Source organism: Onychomys torridus, chromosome 2 (genome assembly GCF_903995425.1).
Source record: "Onychomys torridus chromosome 2, mOncTor1.1, whole genome shotgun sequence".
Classification (NCBI taxonomy): Eukaryota; Metazoa; Chordata; class Mammalia; order Rodentia; family Cricetidae; genus Onychomys; species Onychomys torridus.
Genome location: NC_050444.1, coordinates 41,099,329 through 41,119,240, shown reverse-complemented (window position 1 = coordinate 41,119,240; position 19,912 = coordinate 41,099,329). Strand labels below are relative to the sequence as shown.

The 19,912-nt window shown below is 39.0% G+C and overlaps 1 protein-coding gene across 2 annotated transcripts in view; it reads right to left on the bottom strand.

The window, feature by feature from the left end:
• Positions 1-324: 324 nt before the first annotated feature.
• LOC118578256 (cytochrome P450 7B1) overlaps positions 325-19,912 on the bottom strand; it is a 172,618-nt gene continuing 153,030 nt past the window's right edge. For both annotated transcript variants that reach the window (XM_036179017.1, XM_036179018.1), the window contains 2 exons: positions 11,761-11,936; positions 325-4,257 (listed from right to left, as the gene is read on the bottom strand). In XM_036179017.1, coding sequence (XP_036034910.1) covers positions 3,961-4,257; positions 11,761-11,936 — 473 coding nt within the window. In that variant the 3' untranslated portion in view covers positions 325-3,960. The remainder of the gene's footprint in view (positions 4,258-11,760; positions 11,937-19,912) is intronic.

The window sequence follows — 19,912 nt, the reverse complement described above, 5'->3', positions numbered from 1 at the left end:
AAAAGACAAAAAGTTGCATAAGTATCTGTTAAACTTTCCAATTCTGTTTTCAAAGTAAGTTCACATGTGTTGATGATAATAAGGCAACTAGACCCCATGACCTTTCTTTGCTTTCTTTCTTTCTTTCTTTTTTTCTTTCTTTCTTTCTTTCTTTCTTTCTTTCTTTCTTTCTCTCTCTCTTTCTTTCTCTCTCTTTCTTTCTTTCTCTCTTTCTTTCTTTTCTTCCTTCCTTGCTTTATTTATCTTTCTTTATTCCTTCCTTCCTCCCTTCCTCCCTCCCTCCCTCCCTCTCTCCCTCCCTTCCTTCCTTCCTTCCTTCCTTCCTTCCTTCCTTCCTTCCTTCCTTCATTCCTTTTCCTTTCTTTTTTTTGGGTAAATAACAGGGTTTCACTTTAGTCTAAGAATTTAGGCTCCTACTACCTCAGCCTCCCAAAAGCTAAGGTTGCAGGTATGTTTCTTGCTTCTTTTTAATTATTTCATATAATAGTTCTTCAACCTTTCTTTTTATTTCTTTAAAATTTGTACATACACTTTTAAGTATATATTAAGCAGAAGTTAGGATGCAGTAATTTCTTGTGGTTTTCTCTGTTGCAATAGCATGAAAGTATAGTGCTTGTTGAATTTTACAATATGGAGGATCTCCATTCAGATATTAAGGCAGACTCCATATCCTAATACAAATGAAATAGACTGTATTTTGTGGCATTTAGGAGAGAAAGTCTAGGGCTCAACATGGCATAAGCATGCATGTATGTATGTGTATATGTGTGTGTATAAAATCCAAGACTTCTGCACAAAGTCAGTAATTTTCAGAGCCAACATACTTGGTGGGTGGACTAGAAACATTGCTCTACAGTGCAGGATTAGACATATTTGCATGTCTTAATCTATGTCTGGTTGAAACAAAGAAGCAATCAAATGACTCACCTGCCTGTTTCTGATCATGGGTTTTAAGTTTTAATCCAGCACCCAGGAGGCAGAGACAGACAAACCTTTGTAAGTGTATCATTGCTACATAATGTGGCCCTATCTTACAAACAAACAAGTAAGCAAGCAAACACACGACAAAGCTGTAGCAAACACCCCGAACAAAACCAAACACCCTTAATCACAGTGTTTCATTTAAGGCTGGAATTCAGTTACTTAGCAGTGTACCATGTCCCCTCCCAAATATTCCAGATGAGCATTCCTAGTAATATGGATTAGACAGAAACGTAAACAGTAAGACAAAAACCAAACACAAGTTATACATTGAGGAATGAACATTAAACCCAGGTCAGAAACATTTTTCAGAAGTAAAATTACAAGGAACAGAGGCTCAGTAGTTAAGCCATCAGAAGCATTGGTGGAAAGGGGGTCTACAGAATCAGACCCATAAAACAAGAGAGGGTTTGAGATGCCAGGTGCAGAATATAAACCATGCTGACTATAGTTAAAGAGACAGTGAAGGTACACTAGAGGAATAAGATTTACAAAATATGACCAGGTAGAAAGGAAGAACGAAGAATTATCAACTGAGAAATTTAGTCACTGAACTTAGAAATTACATGAAATGGAAAATTTGAAAGCTGACAAGTTGGTGGCTCCAAATCAACCAGAGACACTCTCAGAAGGAAGAGGGTCAGATGGGCCTGAGGATAGGACACCACACATGTCCTTTGTTTTCAGGAAAATGAAGGATGTCATGGAAATTGTATGGAGGAGGTAGGGGTGGTCAGAGATAGTCTTGGAATAGAGAAAATGTGGTATATACATATGAGGGAATATTGCTTGGCCTTAAAAAATAAATTCTGTTATTTGATTCAACATAGAGAGATTTAGAGAACATTAAGTGAAGTAGAACCAAGCAGAGATAGACTAATACCAGGTACTCTACCTCGTGTATTTGCTTTAATTTAATTTCACCTTGGTTCAATATAGAGTATCTAGGAAGAGGGAACCTCAACTGAAGATTCGCCTTCATCAGATGCCTGAGGTCATGTCTATGAAAGGTTGCCTTAATGATTAATGTGGCAGGGTCCAGGTCCTATGGACTATACCATTTTCTGGGCTGATAGACTTAGGCTAATAAGAAAGCTAGTTAAGAATGAGCCAGTGAGCAAGCTAGTATGCAGCATTTCTTTGTGGTTTCTGTACCAGGTTCCTACCTTGAGTTCTGGCCTTGATTTGACTGCAACAATGGATTGTAATTTGGATGTGTGACCCCTGATAAATTCTTTTCTTCACAAGTTACTGTTGACACAATGTTCTTGTCATAGCAAGTAAAAAATAGAATATATGAAATTCAATAATTAAACTTACCAAAGCACAGAATGAAGTGGTGATTATGGAGGCTGGGGAAGTGTGGGAGAAATGATCAAAAAGTAAAAAAAATCTCAGCCAAGAGGAATATGGTCTTCCTGGGGGATATGGGAAAGGTTTTAGCACATTGCCTTGTGAATACAGTTAACAAGAGAGCACTGTATCCTAAAAGATGCTAATAGAATGAATACCTCAAATGTTCTTATAACAGGTGTTAAGTATCTGAGTATATTTTATCATTTGGGTTGGTCTAATCATTCCACATCATTTTCATAAGCCATAACCTCACTTTGAATTCTGTGAATTTATATAGTTATAAATGGTCATTTGGCATTTTTTTAATAAAGGAAAGAAATTGAAAATAAAGACAACCTCAATCAAGCAAAAGCAGAATTCATGCCAGTAGACCTTCATGCAAGCACCATTCAATGAGCATATGCTCTAGAAAGAAGAAAAGAAATGCTACCATGTTGTATTTACCTAGTATGATAGGTATTTCAGAGTGATATTTTAAATCAATTTCCTTTGTAAAACCAATAGAAAATTCCCAAAGCATTAGAATTTCTAATTAATGCAGCATGAATTAATCTGGCTTAATTATTTGCCTTGTGAGTTTGCATTTTGTATCTCCATTTATGCCAAATGTCAATCACTGGGAAATTTGATAGTAGAAATCTTTTAATCATTGATACAGGCTGGATTGTGTCATATGAAAGTATTTGGTCTAGTTTAATGTGCTAGTCCAAAATAATAAACTAACCTACAAGTCCACAAGGTTGTAGATAAATAATACTATCTAATTTCCCAGTTTATATAAATGGAAACATTTAGAAAAGGGTTCGTTGCAGTATTAGAATAACACAATTTATACTAAAGACCAATACTACGATCAATGCTACAATGACTTCAACATTTCCCTCCATAATAAACCTAATACTAATGTCTAAGGCAATTGCTGAATATGTAATAGCCTTTGTGTTTTCTTATATATTAATTTTTAACACTATCTAACTTGAACATGAGAGGTCTTACATAACAAGACATTTTGTTATATTGAGCTATACAATACAAAGTTATTAAGAGCATTTATGAATGATTAAATATTGAAGGGAAGTTGGAACATTTAATCTATTGCAAAACTCATTTAATGCAAAGGTAACATGGTGATAGGACATTATTGATACTCTGCTTGAAGGGAACATTTTCATACAGTGTAACTTGTGGGATTTAATTTCCTTTTCCTCTGAGAACTTGGAAATTGTTAGACTGGCCAATGGCACACTTTTCTGGCAGAACATAAAATCATATTAGAGGATTTCAGTAACTTAAAAAACATCATCCAGGGCTAAATTTATTACTGAAAAAGCACATTTACAACAAATGATAATTAAAAAAAACTGCAGTAAGTACAAAGTTGAAATTGTTACTTTGAACTTATCCTGAAATGATTGCCATGACATTTTTTTTTTTTTTTATGCCACTGCCCTGCTTTATTTTATGATAGGTTTTGTCACCAAGAACAAACTGAATTGATCTCGGATCAAATATAAATTTGCCATTTTCAAACAGACAAGCATAGTAGTCACATTTGCAGGACTCCCACAAACCATGGAGCTCAGCACATGTAGCTCCACTCTGATAAACTTCTTTGCCACCCTTTCAGCTTTGGCAAGATTTTGCCTTGAACCTAAATGAGACATCAGAATCGGGATGCTGAATACCGAAAAACAAACGGTTGTACTTTAATCTTAGAGGCTTCTTGTCAATTATTTCTAAATCAAAATAAGTTAAAATCATAACCAACAGTAGCTTTATTTCATTAACTGCAAAATATCGGCCTGGACATTTGCTGGCCCCGACTCCAAATGGCAGAATGCAGTACTTCAGCTTTTTCCCATCTTTGAGAAAGGTTGTTTTCTTCTTGCCATCTTCTATGAATCGATTAAACCTAAATTCCTATAAAGAATAATAGAAATTGTTAAAATTAAAATTTTACACGAACTAGTTTGAGTTAGGTCCACCAGGTTGCTTTCTCTCATTGTCTATCTTGTTGTGCAAGGCTGCTTTTTGTCTGAAAACATACAGGAGGAGGTAAAACTTGAATACATGAAAGCCATGCTCAAACCTTCAAAAATTTGAAATGTTACAGGGAATACCTATATTCAAATACCTAAACCACTTCTCTTCTCTGTTCACATTTGTCTTGTCTTTTCTTACATAGTATTCTGTGCTGTCACTAACTACTGGAGGCTGGATAATTGATAAAGAAAAGATGTTGATTTTGGCTCATGATTCTAGAGTCCAAAAAGTTTACGAGCCTGGTATTAATGGGGCCTTGAACTGTTTCTCACAATGGAAAACTACAGAGCAAGCTGGTGCATTTAGAAGAGTAACAATAAGAGAGGCAGTCTATTGTTATAATAACCCACATTTCTGGTAGCCAATATGCTGTCAAGAAAGTGATAACTAACATTAAAAGGGCCTTAACCCTAACACAACCTAACCACCAAAATGGCATTCAGATTTCAGGCTGAGTTTTGGAGGGGACACTCAATACTCAAATCACTGTGATTGCAGTGAGTTTTTTAAGCATAAAGGCTACATCTATCTCCATTTCTGTCCTTTATGATGGATCTTGACATATAGACTATTGATACACCAATTATGTCTCCTATACTGCTGCCATTGTTACTATGAAGTAGTACATCTCAGCAGTCAGTTTGCTATTCATTTACCCTCCCATCTAGCTATTGATGGATGAGTATCACAAATTTAGTTCATTGCTTATGTTTGGATTAAAGAGACAGAAAATAATAAAATTCAAACAAAGCCCCAGAGAGAACCTAAGCTGCAAAATATACTTGTTTTTTTTTCTATGTTAATGTGAATTTCCCCTATGACATTTCTATTAGAGTGTACTCTGCTTGGATTAATTCTAGGTAATGGGCATTTCTGACATATTTTCATAAATAAGTTAGAATACTTATTACAGAAAGTTAAAAAGCTGGTTTATTTAGGATGGTTTACCAGCAGCCTTAATTTTGCCAGTCTGCTGAAGTGTCCTGGCTCCACTCTCCCTTAGTTTGTTAAAAGGTACTGAGTGACCTTATTTTAGTTAGATGTGAATTAAACCATCAATTAAATTAATGTTCATGGTTTGAATTAAGACGACCAATTATTTCCAATAGTTGGAGCTCATTAGATCTGCTCAACCACAACTTTGATATAAACTACATGATGTCAAACTTATAGAGGTAGGTCAGATCCAACATGTTTCAGGTTATGGTGAAACTCTATAATGTGACTAAATTATGAGTGCATCACAAATGCTCAAACTATTTTAATGGCAAGTGTAGTAATATCAAGCCAATCATATCCTTTATCAGTATTTGGTTTACTTTAGTTTAAACCAGAATACTAAATTTCTTTAGCATTTAAACTTTGAAAATCTTTGCTCAGTTCCTACTCTCTCCCAATTTGCAAGTCAGCATGACGGTACTCTCTGTGAGCATACAGACACAGAGCAAGATTCAGGACAGGCACCAAAACTACACAGAGAAACCTTGTCTCTAAACACCAAAAGAAATTATTTTCAATTTTTTTTCAAATTTATATATTTATGTTCTCATCTTGACAGTCACAGAGTAAATGTTACTGACAGCTTCCCTCTGAGTTTTACTAAATAAATGATAAAATGGAAATTTCTGAGATTTTTAATTCTGAGTGGACATGAAAGCCACCACAACTGCCTGGTGCCCACTAGGTGTTCTACTGGTATGTCCTTGAGGTAGTCATGCTCAAATGAATTGCATAACAACCTCTGACTGATTTGAGGTCTGGGAATTTGAAGCAATCTGGCCAATGGCACAGAGGAAAAGAAAAGTCTGTGGAGATCTCCAGAAGTCCTTTGCTTAGAAAGAAAGCAGCCCAGAAACCAAGGGCTTGTGATCAGCCTTTCTCTGGACCTCATCATGCATAGGGTGACAAGGACAAACTGCAGTTAGCACCAGCTCACAGAAGATAGCAGAGTGAGGGAACCCTGGGGTCATTTTAGTCTACCTCTGCATTTTCACAGCCTCTAGTACAGTGACACTCCCGTGGCAGGGTTCCATCTATGCTTGTTGGACTAATGAACAAAGGGTAGTCATGCCTACTGTTAAAGCCACATTCATGTTCTTGAAGAAAAGATAAGATGACTGAATGTGGGCGCGAGCATACAGAGAATGGGAAGTGGCTGCATCTTCGGAGTATACAAACAGCAGAAAATATGCAACACAGAAGCACAAGTCCAGTTTGGATAGGAGATGCACCTTTGGGGTTCGAGAGGAGAGGAAGTTTTAATATACACAACAGAGGAGAATTGCATAACCACCTCATTTGTGCTTTCCAAATACTATGTTTAGTTCAGTTCAACAGATTTTTTAAAAACATATTTCCTGTATAAGAAACATTGCTAATACAAAGGCATCAAGTATAGTTCTGCTGAGGTGGCACACCTGATAGGTTCATATCTTTAGTTCACTCAGTTCATAACTTGACTATAGAAATCTAAATTAGACAAAAGATACAACCTTCTAGTAATTAAAACAACAACAAAAAACCTTCCAGTTTTTGGAAAAGCTAAGGGGACTCCAGTGATGCCGCTGGATTCCAGTCTTCCTGGAGACAGGATGATATGGCAGAGAAGTCTTTTTTGTACCTCCATGATCTGATTCAAATCAACTGTGAGTTGTTGGCAGCTAGTACTAGCTTTTGACAGTGTGTGCACAAATCTCCCAGGCTCTGTATCAGAGTCTTCATGTTGGTAACATGTTACCTCCCCAGTACAGTAGTGTTAGCATCAGAAACCGTTAATCAATATTACAGATTAGGTCTTTCAAAACTGTTTCACCAGGACACCAAGGGTTTCAACATGGTAGGTGTGAAATGTCAATGTGCTGGCAGGACTGAAACTCCCTTAATATAAAGCACCTGGCTATGGGGGGAAAGCCATGTGATAAGGTCTGTATGGTAAACAATAAAGGACAAGGGGAACTTTTATTTCTCTATCACCTTATGTTATCACAGGGCTTCTGGGAAAAGAGCAGCTCATTATGTGTTTGCTTCTTTGAGCTCTACTGAGTGCACCATCTCTATTCTTGATGGAGACAGAGAATCAGTTATTTATCTTACTTACTCACCTGTGATAACTGGTCTATTCCAAGAACAGTGAGGATAATTAAAATAATCCTGACACTGAGGTTCCCATAGTGATTGTCAACTTTCAAACTGATTTAGCATTTTATTACACCCACACCCTTCTGAAGATGAAGACATGAGGTTAAATAAGACCTGGTAATAGCAGAGCTTTTCTAGAATATTCTGGAGGTGCTGTGCTTTACTGTCTTTACCTCGGGAGCTGCATGGTGATCATGACATCTTAAATGGTGCTGTGTGTTCCCTATAGCCTAACACTATCAACAGGCTTCTCTATTCTTGTCCATGTTTGGACCTAGGAAAATAGACCTGTGGCATTAATTCGCTCCATAGCTCCAGTTCTGGGCTTCCTGATAGAAGAGAAACCATAACTGTTTCCTTCCCATTGCTTGATAGCCAGTTGTATGATTTCTGGCCTATAACAGTGGTGAATTTAGGGAAGATCTTAGAAAAACTTAATAAGCAGCTCACTGCTAGGCAAGTAACAAATTACCCAGACTTTGTTGGGTAGCGTATCTACCTCTAAATCAGGAGAGAGCCAAGGAGGGCTGTTCCCTTTGGTTCACTCTCATTGTGCATGTTCCATTTGCCTGTATGTTTTCATACACTGACAGGAGCCATCCAAATGTGAGATGTCACAAGAGAAGCCGCCCATATTGAGAAAAAGAATAATCCTTAATATATTAGTTACATGTTGGTAGTTTACAGGCCAGATTAGGATTTCAGAACACATTTTGTTTACCCCATGTTGCTTGAAACTTTAGTTTTCTGGATATTTAAAAATTCAGTTTCATCTCAAAGTCAATTTTTTTTCAGGTTCTTTAAAATCCATTTAAATGAAATCTTTAAAAACTACTCTTAATGTTTGCAATGGCTGAAGGTCAAGGATTACCCAGTTGTGCCATTTAGAAGCCTTCTAGGAGTCTCTCTCTCTCTCTCTCTCTCTCTCTCTCTCTCTCTCTCTCTCTCTCTCTTTGCCACATGTGTGTCTGGTATTTGACAGAAGAGAGTCACCAGAACTGGAATTACAGTTGGTTGGGAGCTTCCATGTAGGTGCTGGGAACTGAACCTGGGTCTTCTGCAAGACCAGCAAATGTTCTTAAAGACTGAGCCATCTCTCTAGCAACCTCAGGTGTCCTTTCACTATTGTTCTTAACATTCTTAGTAGTATGACTATATTTGTGTTCAGGCTACTTATTAATTTACTCTATTTGCACCCAGTAGATATTTCAGTGTGTACCTCTTTGTCTTAACTGATACATAGTTTCATTTTCATTGCAATCACTCATCTTTATATCTCCTTAATCACTTTACATGGATAGTATTCTGTTGGCAGGACCACCCTTGAGTAAGCAGCTGCAAAAATCTTGACATTTGCAAGGTAGTAATACCCTATTGGCATGCACTACAGCAAAAGCACATGTAGAAGCCAAATGGGCAGTGACACATTCTCACAAATTTGGTGGAAACTGTTCATTTTCAAAGAGGAGATGACAGAGGTGGTGGTTGTGGAGGAATTTGGAATTTCCTGGGTAGGCAAGAAAGGAGGGGTTTTCCCTGATCAGAGAGGTAAGTAGTGGGTGGGGCATTTCAGGAGCAGAGAGGAGAATAAGTAGGGTCATTTCAGGAGCAGAGAGGTACAGGTACCAAAGGGACGGACGTGTGAAGGAGAAGCAGGGCTTGTTTTGGGGAGTGATACTCAGACACTCAGAAACCACACTTCAGTGTGCTCAGAACCCGTGATGGGCTGAGGATCCTGGGGTTTTAGGTGCCGAGAGCTGGGAAACTTGAGCCAGTCAGCCTCATAGTTTTGGCTCAATTATTGCCTCTCTTCTACTTATAATTTCTAGTCTTCCCAATCAAAGTCTGAAGGATATAAAGTCTATATTGAGGAGCAGGGGTCTCTTGAGGACTCAGGGGCCACGATTTCAGTGCCAAATGGCCCAGGATACGATTTTCAGACTTTCCATTACTGCTGGTCGACGGTGGTTTGGCATGGGCATTTGAAACCCATTTCTACTATTGGTTCTTGTTGCCATCTTAAGAAAATGCAGTAATGTATCACTTGACAGTGGTATAGACTTAGAAATCTTTATAGAATAAATAATAACTGGAAAAATCAGATAAAAGAGTCCCAAATCATATTTTTGTTTTTGTACAAAGAATGATCATCATTCCACAGCTAAATTCAAGAAAACAACAGTGTAGCAAAAATTCTCTAATCCTAACACAAGTCAGGTATAATTGAATAATGCTTAAAACCCACTAAATGATAGATTCCATTGAGTCTCATTGGAGTGATCCTAATGATTTTAAATCACTGTTCACAATAATGAAATTTCATTCTCCCACTGATTTAGTATGAGGCAAACCTTTTGTTTACTATTAATGTCATTTGGGTAATGTCTGCATTCCACAGGGCAACATATATACAAATTACAGTTCAGTCCCTTTCCTCACTCCTCCTCCAGCTCCTTCTTCCCGCCTCCCCACTCCCTACCTCCCCACCCCCACCCCCATCTTTCTCTCTGTTTTGTTATAAAGCCAAGCCTGGGGTTGAACTTGCTAATATCCTATACTAACCTCCTAAGTGCCAGATTATGGATGCCCACCACTGCTCCTTAATCAACACTTACAATTTTTTTCCTTCAATGCATGTGTGTGTGTGTGTGTGTGTGTGTGTGTGTGTGTGTGTGTGTGAGAGAGAGAGAGAGAGAGAGAGAGAGAGAGAGAGAGAGAGAGAGAGAGTCAGGGTCTTTCTATGTAGCCATGGATGGTTTAGAATGTGTGGTGTAGTCCAGGCTGGCTTCAAGCATATGGAGATCTGATGGCCTTTCTCCCACCGTGCATGACTCTAACTCTCATAATGTATAATTTTGGCTTTCAAAATTTTAAAGTTATCAATCAGATTTTTTTAAAAGGGGCAGAAGAGTGAGAGGTAGAAAAAGCACAAAGAAAGGTACTCATAAAGATGGTGGCAATCTGGTGAACACTTCTTATTTGATGAAAACAATAATTCTGATTTAACTCTCATGACATGAATAATGAACTCTGCTACTAATCAAATACTCACAAAGAAAACCCCAAGCAGAAGTGAAAAATTGTAAGAAGTGTTGCTATTTTAACCTCTACAAATATTTTTCTGATATTAATTTCTGCTGTGTTATTCATTGACTATATACTAACAATTGGAATAATTCACAAATGCAGAGATGCAGCTTGTTCTCTGGAGAACGCTCCTTCATTGGCTGAAATTCTACATCCTCTCAGCTCTCATTATCTGCATAATGCCTTGCCTAAGAAACCATGCACACTTCCCCGTGTAATAAGACATTGGCTTTGCTGGTTAAATAAATACAAACCATTTCACTGTTTCAGAAGTCTGTCTTTTTATTAATTTCCTAAATTCAATAATATTATAATTCAGGTTGGCTGCAGAACATCTATCTTTGAACCTATGTTTAAAAGAGGGCCATCTATGAAGTATTTGAAAGGAGGATGGAAGTTTCCTTCTAAAAAGGTGGATGGCAAATGTTACAAGTCAGCAGCATCACTCCCTGCCTAGCACAAGCAGACTGTAGCTACAGTCAATTTGCATGCAGGGGATGACTCTCTGAAGTGGTATTAAGGGATGAACGAAGGTGGATTAATTTCCAGTCTTTGATATTCATTAACTCCAGCTTCAGAAAAAAAAAAAATACAAGGAGATGACACAATTACCCTCGGAGCTTCACCTGGGAGCAGCGGCTTTACAATTTGAAGTTCATAGTGCCATGCTAATTGATCAAGCAAGGCCATATACCTTTAGCTAAAAGGTCTTAACTACTACTTGGTCCTAACTATAGTGATGACGGTATTTGATGTCTGAAGTAGCTTCATTTTGTAATAGCTTAGCAAACTGGTTATTATTGTTTAATCTTTATGCCACATATCAGTAGCTAGCCCTTTTGGATTTCAGTAATTCCTCATCAATGAGACTCTAATTCAGTGGCTAAAAGTAATGGTGACTAGGGTAAAATGTCCATTTCATTTGAATTAAGTAGCATTTAGACTTATCTGAATTTTTGTTCACAGACCACACACAACCTGTTAAAGGCAGTTTTGTTGGGGGGGGGACTTCTGTAAAGGCAAAAATCTTCCTATTAGAGGGAAATACAGAAGTCATCAGCAAGCTGCCTCAAATCTCCAGTGAGAGTAAGCAAAAGGATGCATAGGAGTGAGCTTGCTTATTGGGCGGCAATAACCCACATGATGCTTATTTACCTCTGGAGATTCAAAGACTTCTGGGTCAGTGTGTAGGATGGGAGGAAAGATGGCTACAAAGTCTCCCTTCCGTAGACAGTAGCTGCTAGTCTCTGAGTTGAAATTCATATCCTCTTGCACTTCCCGAATGATGGTGGAGTAGGAACACAGCCGCAGGACCTCGAGGATGGTGCTTTCTGAGGAAAACAAACAACAGCTCTTGTAACTCCAGTGAGCACTTTGAGAGGCTCTCTCCATCTCCACCGGCTGGGCTGTTAGAACTCATGAACAAAACCTTGCCTGGCTGGTAGGGAAATTATTCCTGCACATCCATTGAGACCTAAGAGAGAGTCAATGGCGCCGTGGATGCTGAGAGTAAAGAACCTGGTGGCTTTGCCCCAGCGTCGTTCGGGGATTTACAGGCAGCAGGTAGCCCTGCTGTTTATGGACAGAGGAAAGAAGGAAAGGTCTCCAAGAAAGGACTCCTATGTTAGTGGCACAAATGTAGTAGCGTGAAGCTATACCCAGCTCACAACACACGACTTCACCAGTCTTTAGAGGAGTGATGCCTTTCAAGCCAGGCTTAGCTGCTAAATAGCATTTAGGCAGTTAACCAGAAAGTAATTGTAGTAGGTGCAATTGGAGAGAGCTTAACACTTAATTTCTCTTATGCTAGCTGTAAATAAAATGAGTCAGCATTTGCTGGAAAATTTTCAGGAACACATTTTTATAGGATTAGGGAGAAAACCACATTTTCCTCACTATCCAGGGAGAATAACCCATCATCATATCCTGGAAGATTCCAGAAGCCGAATGTCCTTGCTATCCCAGTGGCCTTCACCTTTTGCTCCTAGCACGGCAGATTTTATGGCTAATTTCCGGCGATTTATCCTGGCAGTTTGAGGAGGAATTCCTTTGGGAATAATATGCATAATTTGCATAAATCATTCTGATAGCATGCATATCAGTGTGTAGCTCCTGTCTAGGGCTGCATCTCTCCCTTCATAATCAAAACTGACTATGTTTCCACCAGCGTGAATGGATCCTGGAATATAAAGCTTGATTCTTTCTAATCAGCAATGGGAAAGAGCTCCAAATGGAGCTTCCCTTCTTTCACATGATAAGAAATGATTGTGTTTATGACTTGCAATTTAGAAACCTCACACACACACATACACATGTTCAGAGCCTAGTTTCTTGGTGCCGAGTACAGTTCTGTCAGCCAGTTCCCAGTTAGTAGATTATTAAAGGCAGACCCATTAGTGGGGGCTTGTATACAGGCAAAAAAACCACAGAAATAAAAAATTATTTGGGTAAAATGTAAACCTATGAACAGCTTGTACAGGGACATGTAGTCGCTTTGGGTGCCTTCTCCCAGGAGGTTTTTCCTTAAGCATGCATTTGTCTAAAGAAATGAGGCTGCGGTCAGCTCTGTGTGGGCAGTGTGGTGATTCAATCTGACGTAGAGTGAGGCTGTGCATATTCTCTTAGACTGCCTTCGTTATTATAATCAGGCAGAGTCAAATCGGCTTGCTGGTGATGAGGCTAGAAAAGGACTTTGGTTTTGGAACATGGACTCTACTGCAGATAGCCACAAGGCACCTGACACGACAGATTTTGGTTGGCAAGACACCAACAACCAACATTTCTATGGTGAAAATCAAGGATCTACTTTCCATGTCCTGCTGCTGGCCCTGTTGGACCAACAATAGGATGGCATCATTTTAACATGTGGTCTGAAATAGTAGCTGGCACATGTAGTAGTTCTGTTCACACAACAAGTCCAGTAGGGTGTGGGATGAAGAAATACAAAAGCAAAATAATGCTTGGGGTGGCTGCTGTGACAAGGGTAGACATTTAACAGTCCGAATAACACAGTCATATCCGACTGGCTGGTGTGCTCCTGGGAAGCATGGCAGCTTGTGCCCACTGCAGTATCACAAATGACAATTGGGCAAGCATATCTTATGCAGAAGTTAATCACAATAATGGAGCTGAAAGTGTGGCTCAGCAGTCAGATCGTAAGTGACAAATCTGTTTTACCTTCCAGTACCAGTTATGTGTGCAAGACGAGGTTGGCTCTTGCTCTGAGCGATCATGCCGATAATCATTAGACGACAAAAGTAATGAGTTGTGTTATTATCGCCAGTGGAGAGGGGAGCGTCTGGGGTCTGCAACATAGCACCAAGACACAAAAGCCAGCAGCATTTCCACCAGCCCCAGAATGAGCATGGGCAGAACTAAAGGTTGAGAAGAATGACCATGAGGAAAAAAAAAAAAAAAACCCAAAAACTACAGCTTCTCCTTGTCGTTGTCATAGTTGAGCAGACACCAGCCAGTGCCACTGACAGACCAGCTGGGCCCTGGGAGGACTTCCATGCTACACCAGGAGGTACAGTAAATTATCCTGCACGGTAGAGCAACATCTGTTTCTGCGCTAGTGCCGAACAAACAAGGCAGTTTAAAACATACCAAGGGATAATCACGCAACAAATGAACATGACCCTCAGTTTCCCCCCAATTCTCACGCACGGGGCGCTAAACTTCATTGTGCAAGCATTCCATGAAAGAGGAGCCAGGTTTTTATTTGATAAGGTGTTGTCAGAGAGATTTTACATATTTCCAAAAAGGAAAGAAAAGGTTTATAGTATTTTTATTCTTAGAATTGTCCCCCTTCTATCTTCATTTCTTTTATACTAAAGCTAGCACTTGGTTCTCAATTTGCTCTAGAATTAAAAAAAAAAAAAAACAACCAACTTTCCATATACTTATAAATATTCAGTTTTTAAACCTCATTTGCTATACTTAGTTCACATGCCTTCAAGCATTTGTCTCCCAATTCCCACTGAATAAATGCGTACTAATGAGAACTAGAGCGAGCTGCTGAGGCAAAGCTGGGTGACTGGGGTCTGGCCTGCCACCAGCTTGTGAGAGGCGGGCAAATTGAGTTAAAATGAAAAGTCTTGTCAGCTAAAATTCAACATGGTAGCCAAACAGCAAGCTGTCAATCATCCATCCAAAACAAGGGACTATAGGTAATAAAAGGTCACTGTGAATCATTAGTGCACACTTGGCTTACATATGGAAGTTAATTTTAATTAAACATGATCTCTATCTGTAAATGTTTTATAAAACTTACTGTGCATAATGGATTGATAATTTATGCAAACATTTAGCAGGTAATGGGACCCTCTAATTATTAGACTGTATTGTAGAAAAATGACTATTGAGAATGCAAATATTTGGACGATAAATTTACACCAGGCATTGCAAGGTGCCAACAGTCATAGCTGTGATTAAGATAAGGCTGCTTGCATACCTGTTAAGAACTGAGTTTTACTGGCTATCATCTACAAGACAATTGGGTCACAAAATTTTGATGATGAACTCACAATTATGAGTCTGCGCTGCCCTATTTACCTGGATAGGACAAAATGAGTTTCTTTTTTAAGATAGAAAACTAATATGATTGAAAGTCCCTTCCAAGTAAAGAACTGAGCATGTGTTAAGCTGTGATGTTTTACAATCCAACTGGAGGGAAAAAGACAAAGAAGGGAATTGCTGGGAGGAAAAGGCACATCCGCTTTGTCTTTGGAATAATTCAGAAATGATTCCCATTTGCAGATTTTAAGTGCCAAAGCGTATCATGATAATCAATAAAGCTAGCTACAATGCAAACACAGATAAGCACATGCAGGTTTCCGCCTCATACTTAGGCCATGTCTGCGTATGTGGAATGAATGTACTGTGACATGGCTGGACTGTTAATTTGGGTCATCTTAATGATTGGTGCAGACTGGCGTGCCGTCTGATTAGCCATGGTGATCAGTGGACAGCAGCAATAGCAGAAACGAAATGAGCAGCCAGCCCCACTATGGTCACTGGGGCTGAACACATGGATGGTCTTAAAGAGCAAATGGCTAGAGAAGGGGAAGGGATGGCCATGAAAATGGTGTTCTCTGAAAGATGTGATGAAACGCAGCTCAGCTGAGGATGCATGTGCGCACGCTTGGGTGTCTTTATATAGCTCTTCTAGACAGATGAGAAAGTAAATAAGAAATTGTGATAATTAATATATAATTTGAAGGAAAAATCATAAATTTTTGGATCAACAATAGTATATTTGAATAAAATTAAAAATAAACCTGAAATGGTACAAATGCCTACCTTCACACTGCATCGCAGAAAAAGGCTTTGGTTTGTGCTATTTATGGTTTCTGCCATATATTTATACCTGTGTAAGTTAAACATTCATATGCTCAATAAAATTTTGTTAAGGTCTTAACTCTGCTCCAAGCATGGGGACACTGGCGGGAGGAAAGAAATGCAACATGTAGATTTGATTCTATACTCACGCAGCAATTTAGGAGTTCAAAATTGGAAAATCCACATAAGCAAGAGGCTTCTAAGATAGTACTTTAAAGTGTTTCCTTATTCACTCATTCATTCATTCTCTCTGTCTCTGCCTCTCTGTCTGTCTGTATTTCTCTCTCTCTCTCTCTCTCTCTCTCTCTCTCTCTCTCTCTGTCTGTGTGTGTGTGTGTGTGTGTGTGTGTGTGTGTGTGTGCAGACCTGACCAAATGTTGTGCATGTATGTGAAGGTCCACCTCATGGACCAAAGGGTGGAATTCAGGTTGTCAGGGTTGATGGCAGGTGCCTTTATCAGCTGAGCCCATTCATTGGTGCCCAACTACTACTTTAGATATTGAATACTTTACTTCTTAAATTGACAAAGACTGTGAACTTCAGCAACATGTAGGCTTTGCGGAACTCCATCGGTTTAATCAGCACACGCACTGCCTATCAGTTAACTGTTAAGAAAGTTCTTAACTCTTAGCATCTTGATTTTGCAGTTTTCTTCTCATTGTATTATTATTATATTTTTTTGAGATGTAAAGGGTGGGATTCAGAGACTTGCACATGCTAAGCAAGTGCTCAGCCCCTGAGTTACATCCATAGCTTTGCATGGATTAATGTCAAGTAATTTGTATATATGTGTGGTGCTGGGGATTGAGCCTAAGGCCTTGCACATGCTGGGTAACTTCTCTAGCACTTAGCTATAACTTGTCATTTTATCCCTTCCTTCCTTCCTTCCTTCCTTCCTTCCTTCCTTCCTTCCTTCCTTCCCTCCCTCCCTCCCTCCCTTCCTTCCTTCATTTGCTCCCCTCTCCTTCCCTTCCCCCACTTCCTTTACTCCATTTCTTTGACAAGGTCTGCCTTTCTAGTCCAAGCAGGCCTTAATTCGTGATCCTCCTGCCTTGCCTCTCCAGCTCTAAGATTACAACCCATATCACATGTTGGACTGATAGGCACAGTTTCTGAGTGTATAACTCTAATGGCAGTTTTCTGAAAGCTATTTTAGAAGAAAGGTATTTTTTCCACACTAAAATCAAGTTTTCTTCCCTTTAATTTCAACCTTTGTAAAACATTCAGGCAGAAAATCTAATCCTTCTTCCAACCTTTAACAACCCCTTAAATACATGTACATATTTTATCATTTTCTTGTTGTGTAGGGGTGCTGCTGGGTATCAAATCCAGGCCTTTGTTCACACTAGGCCATTACTCTGTCATTGAACTGTATCCCAGCCTGTAGTAATCATTTTGTACTTTGTGTCAGAGATGATATGACATCAGCCTTTGGACATGCTTGGTGAATTTGGAGAGTTGATATACTTCTCATAATGTACCAGAAGTACAAGCACTGGCTGAGTTGGGAAAGCAGAGAGGGGCTTTCATTATCTATGTCCCAGTCACCATACTTAAATCAATGTTTCTCTTGTGGAAGCTGATGAGGAGCAGAGTTTTGAAATCATTTAACCACTTACTCCTTTGAAGCTCTCTGATATCACAGAGATTACCAGCTTCTTTGGCTTCCTGTTAGACTCACCCAGGATTGGTTAAAAAGATAATGTCTCCATCCCAGATAAATGTGATCAGAACCACAACATTAACTAAAATGTTTAAATGAGGGGTGCTGAACCTTGGCCACATATTAGAACCACCTGGGGAGCTTTTAAAACCATCAACCCTCACTCCAGAACAATAAAAGCAAACTCTCTGGGGACAGGACCAGGATTGAGTGTTTTTAAAACTCTCCAGATGATTCCAATGAACAATCAAGTTGAGAGCTGTGGCTTGAAGCTGGGTTTTGCTAAGAAGCCTCATCCCATTCTGTCCTGGTTTACTTTTAACACTCATGTGATGAATTTACGTCAATTGGCATTAAAGTTACCCTCCAATCAGCTTGCGTTTCCCCTCCTGAACCTTTTAGTTTTGCATTAAAATGCAAAATTGATAAATGTTGAACTCAGAGTTTTTCATTGATCTTTCCCTAATATTACACATAAAACTCTACTGTCTACTGTCTGCTTCTGAAGTACTCTTTCTCAGGATTCCCCCTTGGGAGACTAGGGATGTAGTGTAGTCAGAAAGCAATGGCCTAGCACATGCAGAGGTCCTGGGCCTGGTCTCCAATATGATAAAAATAGAAGAAAAAAATACTACTAACTTGAAAGGAAATGCATTCCTTCTCTGTTTCCTTACGAGAATATTTTGGTAAACTTCACAATTCCCCTAATTATCTAAATTGCTAATTCTTCAACATCACAGTTATTTTATAATATTTAATGCTGTATTTATATCTGAGTGGTACATATCAGATAAAAATAGTGGTCTTTTCTCTAATAATTTTGCCTGAAGTGATAGTGATTAATTACCATCATGTATTAAAGTCAATAGCCTGGCATCATTTTTTCTTGGTTTACTACTATTTAGATTCATGGTTTGTATTTGATTCTCTTTCGATAACTTTCTATCCAGTGATCAAATGAAAATAATAAGAAAGTTAAAATAGCTCTAACATAATGCCTGGCATTTGTTCAAATAATTGTTAATAGTTTTAGGGTAGACATATAGCTTGGAGGTAGAACACTTAGTTAGCATTGGTTTAATCCCTTGTACCAACAACAACAACACATTCTTATCCTATCATCTTTTCCTAAAGTTAAAACCTCTGTCAGTGCCAAGACTTGGTTTCCCTTTCCAAATCTTGTTGATATACATACTGTAGTAGCTAGCTTGGATTAATTTAGATATAAAAAAATTCTCTCCTCTCAATTGGAGACAATGATAAAGAATCTTGGATTAGAGATATCTCACAAGAAAGATATAGTGATGGTCATAAAATGCAAATGAAAATTCTGTCTCTGTCATTCTGAGAACATTCTCATTTGTAGAGAGAATGAAAAGATGTAACACCAGCCTCAGTCCCTCAGTGCACCTTGATGAAAACCACATATAACTGTAAACTACTTTGAAAGACTTAAATAACTTATATATTAACATATATTAAAATAGACTTATTATATTTTGTTACAGCATCTTTAATTTTCCAACTAGCCCTTCTGTTTGGGTTTCTCTATCTCCCCATCCCAACTACTCACAGGAAATAGGTTTATACTCTGGCCCAGGAGGCAGATCTTCACTTCTCCTTCAGCTCCTCCAGCTTTGAAGCAGAACACCTGCTACAGCCTCCCTTCCCCTACCCCCACCTCTAGTGGACCCCACAGATCTACCCCTCCAAACTTCTTTTTTTTACTATTCTTTGCTTTATCCCAGCCCACCTCCAACAGAAATTGCCTGGAAACCCACAGGCCACTCTAACCAGTAAAGCAGGCAGGATAACAGTAGATCTTCACATGACCCTCCAAGTCCAACCTCCCAGTCTCATCACCAACTCTGTAGCAGACCTTCTGCTGTGGCCTCTCCTCATTATCCTTCCCATCTCCAGGGGCCTAAGCAGATCCTGGTAGAACACCTCATTTTCCTCCAACCTGTAGATCCATTCCTAAGTGTTAGCACTCAATACTTAGAAACACATTTTACCTGAACCCACAGTGACCACACCAATCAGGATCCCAGAAGAGTTTTCTACCAGGCAACAGACAGTCACCACACTCTCTTTAGAACCAGAGAAGGCAACAGAAACTAAGAAAAGAATCAGCCAGCCAATGAAGACAAAACCAGGTATCAGCACCTAGAATTATAATCTTCCTAATCCCATATGCCTAGGTGCCAGTGTAAAAACACAAAAAAATAATAGCCAGGACAGTATGTCTTCACTACAGCCCAGCAACCCTTCCACAACAGGCTCTGAGTATTGCATCATAGCTGA